The sequence below is a fragment of the Orbicella franksi genome, chromosome 1 (genome assembly GCF_964199315.1).
Source record: "Orbicella franksi chromosome 1, jaOrbFran1.1, whole genome shotgun sequence".
Classification (NCBI taxonomy): domain Eukaryota; kingdom Metazoa; phylum Cnidaria; class Anthozoa; order Scleractinia; family Merulinidae; genus Orbicella; species Orbicella franksi.
The window spans coordinates 16,551,131-16,558,934 of NC_138145.1; the positions used below are offsets into that span (position 1 = coordinate 16,551,131).

The 7,804-nt window shown below is 40.4% G+C and overlaps 1 protein-coding gene across 1 annotated transcript; it reads left to right on the forward strand.

The window, feature by feature from the left end:
- Positions 1-2,589: 2,589 nt before the first annotated feature.
- Positions 2,590-7,542, forward strand: LOC145483430 (uncharacterized). Its single transcript, XM_081461940.1, has 5 exons — positions 2,590-2,980; positions 3,727-3,891; positions 4,263-4,478; positions 5,085-5,968; positions 6,549-7,542. Exons 1-5 carry the CDS (start codon positions 2,887-2,889, stop codon positions 7,515-7,517), a joined length of 2,328 nt encoding a protein of 775 aa, XP_081318066.1. The 5' UTR covers positions 2,590-2,886; the 3' UTR covers positions 7,518-7,542.
- The last annotated feature ends 262 nt before the right edge of the window (positions 7,543-7,804 follow it).

Below are 7,804 nucleotides of genomic sequence, written 5' to 3' on the forward strand. Positions count from 1 at the left end.
GTTCCACTTCACGTTTGACGGATCGGCGTGCTCCTTGCGATTTCTCTTTAAACGAAACGCTGTTTTGTGACAGGTCGAATTTATCCATATAAAAAACAATGCACTTTTTTTCTTTTGGCTCCCACGCGCCAATCATGCAAACCAGCTGATTTTTGTAGTCTATATTAGTACATTTTTTATAACAGTTCGTAACTGACAATGATCCGCATGTAAATAAAGATAAGCAAAACAAAGATATTGTAGCAGCATATGTATCATGTAATGCATGACTACTTACAAGTTTTCTGTAGAGAGAATTCCGTACCTTATAATGAACAATTATTCCACGAGCGCGCGTTGGATATGATCTGATAGATAGCTAACGAGGCGCGTAGCGCCGAATTGGCTACAATCATCTCATATCCAACAAACGCCAGTGGAATAATTGTTTTATTAAAAACACCCCCAAAATATACAAAACTAAAATAAAAATAAATACGCCCCAAAAAGTCATGCGTACGCTTACCATATTTGTGGTTCATAACCCATTATGACTAAGCCAATGAAAACTCTTGAATTGCATTATCCAATGATCCAGTTTTTAATAATTAGTAAATAAACCCCTTCTGGCCCCTGGTATGTCAGCTGATAATGTCCGCGGCTGAGATATTGTCCGAAAAATGAATATTTGGCCGAGAAGCGAAGCTTCGAGGGCAAATGTGAAATTTTGAGGTCAATCTCTCAGCCAAGGACATTATCAGCCCACATACCAGAGAGCCAGAAAGGGGTTCATTTATTTTATAACCCTCCCATTAATTTTCTGGATATTTTGTTGACTCTTTTGTACTTATCAGAACAGCATTGGCGACCAAATTTTTTTAATGTCATTATCTGTGGATTCCACGAAAAAAGTTTGTTTTTCGTCCATGAAAAAATAACGAAGATGAAAAGGTGAAATTCTAGAGCTGGATTTATTCTTTTTAGCTTTGTTTCTTTTCGAGGGAAACAGTCACAGGGCAATTATCGACGCAGGCGGAGGTTATTGCGTGATAACTGCCCAGTAATTTTGCACCAAGCGACGTAAAGTAGCCAATAGAATCGCGCGAAAATTAACCAAGGGTTATAACGACCTATAACCGACGTAAAACTCTTGACTAGCCCTCCCCTTGGTTACCCCTCTTTCGTGTAGGGGCTACATAGCATCAATTCTTTTCGTCTTTAATTGGGAAGGGGTGAGAGTGGTAATAATCTGGAGATCGAGAATGGATATGCTAATGATGATTCTAGCAATAGCTTTAATACGTAATTGGCATGAATTTCTCTCGCTACGCAGCCTGTTATTTATTCATTTTTATATTGTTCACCGATAAAAGGTAAACGTTCTTGCATATTTCAACTGTCATTCTGTTGTTCAATAAAAGGTATCTATTGGCTATGGGCCAATGTTAGAAATGATCCCTCTTCTTGGAATCAATGCGCAATAACTTCGTTTCTCGACAGCCCCTCCCCTTTCTTAAGTGTTTTGATTGTATACGTTCTTTATTCTTTTGCGTCTAGTTCGAGAAACGGCGTTGAAACAACTCGCCAAAAGGCAACAGCAGGCCTGAGCAGTACAATTAGCACAAAAGCTTTACGGCTAATCGACCGACCCCTAATTTACATTTCATTTGCATAATTTGACCACCCACAACAACTCATAACTTAAAATCGGAATTCACGAGTTAAAAAGAGTAAGAAGCAGCGGCCAAATTGAATAACCAGGGCATCAAAAGCAAAAGCGAAATCTCATCATTCACTTGCAACAACTGGGGAAAAGAACTCGGTCCGCAGGCCTTGCAGCACCAACAACTGACTACACGTGCATTGCACCGTTGTCTTACTGGGAAGGGGCAAGGTCATGATGGCCTTACAGAACCGAACCCATAATGATCCAATCACAAATACGAACTTTAGAGAAAACAGGGTTTGTTGTGAGATGTCCTGTCGTCTTCGGCAATTGCTCTAACCAAGAGAGTATCTGCATGTGGCCTCGATTAGTTGCTGGAATGGCGAATTAATAAAGATACAGCTAACAGAAACTTCTTCTGAGGAGAAGAGTGGAGTGAGGTTTACATACTGAAATGCCTTCGGCGTCGTAACCAAAGATAACTTTCAACTGCTCGCTAGGGTCACGAGAAGGTTGTGAGCGAAGAAGATAAACAGACTCTTAAGTGTTATCGATCTCCATTAATTTCAATGATACTTTACCGAAGAAACATAAATTACCAGTACAAGGGCGCAGCTTCTTCACTCAGTCGCGGTCAGGTAAAATTGAACTATAACAGGGTATGCAAGACTTCTTCTGCGTCTTTCAAACCATGTGTATTAAAAATTCTATCTAAACAGAAATCTACTGGCGTTCTTACAGCTATTTGTATTTCAATAGTTTGTGACATTTCGTATTGGAGACCTGCTGCACGGAGTCGTTTTAAAGGTGAACCATGTTCAATGGGCGTAGACTTGTCGAGTGGTCACAGCCCTCTTTTTGACCAACCAATGAGTTCATTTCTCGTGACATTTGACTTTCCTTTCGAGAACATTAAACAAGTGATTCTAATGGGGTTTGCGAGGAATCAATTTTTAATTGAAGCACCAAAGAAATCGTCTGCTCTTGCGATAATTTAGATGCTTTTTCTTTGCGGAATTCACTTAATTTGTAGAGGTGACATTGTATTCTCCTTGTGTACGTCGAACAGAAAATATAAAGCCACATTTTAACACGAGCACTATGGAGTACTCGAAAGAGTCGAATTTCACTTTTGGAAGAGATAAAACTCGTTGAAATTACAAGAGAAACTATCGCCATTCTAAGGTATCCTCGAAGATTGAAGACACGCGTAAGGTGATGTGGAGCCTGTGAAAAGAATTATGGCGCTGCTGGCACTGTTAGGGAGTTTTCAATGGCAAAGATGGATCTCTTTTCTCGTTCTTGCTTGTGCCGTCCTCGCCTACAGGAAATTAGGTAATTGTCCTAATACGCTTCACTTCTGTGACAGTCTAATGCGTAGAGGCCCCCTTGTACAGTCAAACCTTTCATAATTGTTAACCTCGTTCCAGGTCAATTAATTTTACTATATTCCAACCCCATGTCACTTGACCCTCTTTTTGTCACTTAAGAATTATTTTACTTGTATTTGGTTTGCTGTTTAACTAGGTGGTCGCTTGCAAAGTTTTAGGACTTTAAGACATTTCACCTTTTCCCTGTCAAGTTCGAGATATTATTCCTTATCCTTCATTTCATACTTTATTTTTATGTTAATTGTGAGAATCTGTCTTTATTTTAGAACAATATTCTCAAACCAAAGTTTCCCTCTATTTCTTGGTTGTACCTTAAAGAAAATTAGGTTACACCAGAAGTTAATTTTCTATGCTATTATAAACCTCTGATAACACTAAAATGTAACACTGTACTGAGATAATCGAAATATGGAAGGCAAGTGTCTCGCAAATGACATTGGATTAACTCAATGAGTAGAGAAATAAACAAGAACGATCGACCCAATTAAACATAAAAATATGATTCATATCATTTTGTTGCGCCTTTTCTAAACGAGAAAATTGAGACAGATTTAATAAACGGATGTATGCAGGCGCCCCCACTGTTGGGTAACCATGTTTGTTTCCCTCCCTTCTGGTTGTTCGCTTTATGATCTTGCTGGTGCCTATTAACTTCACAATAAGGCTACATTTTTCTCACTTTATGCGTAGAAGATATTCCAGGAAACACAAGGCAGTTCATTTCTAAAATAAACCACAATTGCCGAGACTTCAAGGGAGTTCTCAATAGATGTCACGTGTGGAAAGATATGGGTTTCTGCTTCAAATATCGTCGACAAATGCAGCACGTGTGCAACAGAACCTGCCAGTACTGCAGTGAGTATTCTTTTGCCACACTGTCCTTGATGAGTAAATTTTTCAGTATAGGTTGATTGGTCACTGATGTAACAATGGAAAGTGGTGTAAAATTGGGAGAGGGAAATGCTTTGACTAATAATTTTACAGTTTGTGTCATTCATCGACTAAGCGTTTAGAACGTGCGCTTTCGTGCTTACTGAATTTATTCATTTGCTTATTTGCTGATTTGCCTACTTAGTCATTTATTTATTTGTTTGTTTATTTACTATTTCTTCGCCGTAGAAGAAAAGTATATACGATAGCAGAATTGCAAAACAAGTTATACGTTCTCTCAACAACTAAAGTGGAACTTGGCATTTTGTTGTAAAAAAAATTCTGTTTGTTATTAGTTCCAGGTCAGAAGCAATGGCAAGTTATAGACATAAAGGGAGTCTGGGGTGAAGTAAGAAAACCAGGCGTTGCGCATGGCATGTCGTCAGCGGTGCAGCCCAAGGTTAAGGCTCTAGCTGTACAAATTTTGGGAAAAGAAAGAGCGCCACAAGTCGACGATGCAGCCAGTGCTATAGCAACGCAGCTGGAAGATGGAATTGATCGCGGAATCTCAGGTTTTAACCATAATCTCAGCGAACCTTGCTCTAACAAGAATAAAATACAGACATACATCCTTTATGTCTTGCCTCAAAGGACAATTTTTAAGAAGATCATCCCTAAATAAAAAAGGACCCTGGCTTTTATAGGAGAGACACCTAACCACATTTTTTTTTATTAGCTTTGCCTTCATGATACAAGAAAAAAACATTACAATCAATATGTAGAGGTTTGGCAGGGACATCGTAACAGCTAAGTAGCCAATTACTGCGGGCCCAGAAATAAAATATATGTAAAAAGAAAGAAAGAAAAACCACATTACATGCAGCACATTATTGGTACGTCTAGAAATCTTGTGGAGTTGCAATTCAAACAGACGGTTTTAAACGTTCGAGGATTGTCCGGATTGAAGTTCATTCTGACATCATCACTTGATGACATCAACATCGTGATCACGGGTGCAAAATTGTAGATCTTGTTGGAAAAGTTGATTCAGAGTTAACATTCCGCGACATGTTTTAAAATCTAAGCTATTTTTTTCTTTACCCCGTATTTTATCAATTCACTTGTCTTTCTCTTTCTTTATTTATCATTTATTATTTGTTTATTTATGTTTCTTTTAGCCTCGCCAAAAGTTGTAAGCCAGCTTAACAAGTTTCACATAGGCCTTCAAAATGCATTAGCACCCAATGAAACTAAGGCAGCAACAAGTGACGAAGCAAAAGGGAAAATGTCCACATCCCAACCTGTTTCGCCAACAGACCAAGGAGAACAAAAACCACCCCCAACTAAGGGTCCCTCGATTAGTGGCATAACACAGGTAAGCGCAGAGAGTAAAGAAGAGCATCCTGTTGTCGTTTTAATGGGATATGAGCTCGGCGAGAAGTCAAGTCAGAAAGTCAATGACGTTCTGAAGAACACTGACTCTTTTCAGCGCATTGATCCAGGAGCAACGAATAATGTAGGTCCGGAAGGCGGGTTCACTAATAATAGACTGCTAGCGTTAAGAGAAAACAGCGTTCCTTACGTCAAGGCTGCTCAGGAACGCAACGTAACTAGCAGGATTCTCAGTGAAGAAAACGTCCCTGAGTCAGACCTACAGGAGATCTCGACACTGCTAGACAATGCAGCATCCTCTAGCGAGGGCTTGCGTAATAATCAATACATGCATGAAGAGACGAATGAACGTAATGCCGATACAAATGCTTTGCAGTTCAAGACTGATGCACCAAGTTTAGACACTCAGGCGATGAACGCTTTACAAAGCAACGTTACGCACGACGAAGGAACAGGAAATCCTGACACCGTCTTGCCTGTTAGCTCTGACGAGACAGTGAATCAACAAACTTTTGACCAACTGACTAAGCATGCTCAACAAGACACGCCAGTGGTAAATACAACAAGCACGGCTGATACTGTATTAAAGCCTCATAGCTTAGAAGGCATGCCATCAGATATATCAGGAATGCTTAACAAGCATGGAGATATCAATAACCCCATTGTGCAGGTTAGTGCATGTTAACAAAATGATTCAAATGTGGATAGAATGTCTGATTGACATCTGCCGGTGACACAAACGCATGATTCAATACCGGTAATTCGACGGAATAAAAAACACAGGCGAACCCAAATCTCGCTCTTTGCCTCAGGTATGTGCCCAGTACTTCACCTTGATTGCTCTACACTACATTTGTCGAGTTCAATTGCACCTGCCGAGTATAAAAGCAAAGAACAGCATCTTTTTCATCATCAGAATACACGCATGTATCCCTTCCCTGAGCCTGAAATAGCTGTTGAATAGAAGACGTATCGTCTCACATGGCATCAGACAGACGCGTCAATTGAGTGCTGGACAATTTGAGTGCTCGAATAGGATAAGTCCGGGTTTTTGACTGCATAATTTTAGCAGCTGGAAACCCATAACTCTGCATTGCAGACGGAAATTTACTGGCGGTACGTAAAGTATGCGCAGCAGGCTAGGGACCTATTGGAAGCTCTGGGTTAGATTTGGCACAATCGGCACCAGGTATGGATAAGATAACCAGCAAAAAAATAATCATTTTCAAATTTTTCGTTTTCCTCACCAGATGAACAGACCGCTTCCAAAGCACGCTTTCCCGGGTTCCTCAGGGAAGCAAGTAACGCTTACAATCAATGAAAAACCTGGCACTGGGGAGGCTGTTTTTAAAGTTCAAAATTCCCCTCATACAACTGGATTAAGTTACGAGACTGAAGGAAACTCGGGAAATTTGCTTCCGTCATCTTATCTCCTCCAATCGGAAAGCGAAGAGGCAAGGGCTAAGTCAGATGAGGAAGAAACAAAAATCAGAGAAGCCACTAACGCCATTAAAAATGTGATAAAATTGTTTGGGCAAGACAACCGTCGTGGTCGTACTAGACTTATTCAACAGGCAACGCAGGATTTTCGGGGCGATTCCAAGTCACTGGAAGACAGTCGTGAATTAAGTGAGTACGAAGCACAGGTTGCACAAGCGCAAAACCAGGAACGTGCAAAAGCCAGCGCACAGACCCTTTCGCAACAGAGTGGACAGGAGTTCAGTCCTAATGAAGTGGAACCTGGACTTCGCCCGCCAAACTACGCGGTCGTCAGCACGAGCGATTCCAAGGAGTGGAAGAACCTAGCTCGTGTGCTCGCTACGCAACTGAAACGTGTACTGAATCATATGGAGGACCGTGAGATGGAGAACCGACATGAAAAGGAAAAGATACAAGAGGAAATGATGCTCATGGCCCAACAACAGATCATGGGGAGAGATGAAGATGAAGACCCGGATAACGAAAACGATGAGGATGACGAGGACGACGACGAAATGAACAACAGAGAGAAAAGGCGCCATTCTGTGCTCAACCCTTACGTGAAACAACGCTCTGAAAATTCCACAAAGAACACAAAATTAACAGACAAGAAATTGTCCAAGACAAATCCCAGCAGGAAATTTACCGAACATAATTTGGTTCACAGAGCTGTGAAAAAGTTACCACGATTAGAAAAGCTCCATAAATCTAAGAGACATCAAAGCCGACTGGTTAAGTGACAGAAATCGCTAAGGTGAAACCTTCAAGACGTTTTCTCTTGCCTTATAATCTGTTGTTTATCTTTTTTCTCAAACTCATTAATAATTCAACAAGTTCAAAAAAAAAAAGGAAATTATGACGGTAAGGGTGTTTGGATATCTGATCTTAATTAGCATATATTTTTACGATTTTATTTCTCCGTTCTCTCCTTAGTTTTAGTTTCGATTGGGAAGATATATCAAACGCTCAAGACAGTGGCTTGACCAAATTTCCAAATCCCTCGAAGCTCGTCGAAAACACTCCGCTA

Excerpts from the sequence above, each read along its gene's own strand:
- LOC145483430 (XM_081461940.1), top strand. The coding sequence starts at position 2,887 with ATGGCGCTGCTGGCACTGTTAGGGAGTTTTCAATGGCAAAGATGGATC. Across the intron at positions 2,981-3,726 it reads CCTCGCCTACAGGAAATTAG|AAGATATTCCAGGAAACACA; the intron begins GTAATTGTCCTA and ends CTTTATGCGTAG. Across the intron at positions 3,892-4,262 it reads CAGAACCTGCCAGTACTGCA|TTCCAGGTCAGAAGCAATGG; the intron begins GTGAGTATTCTT and ends GTTTGTTATTAG.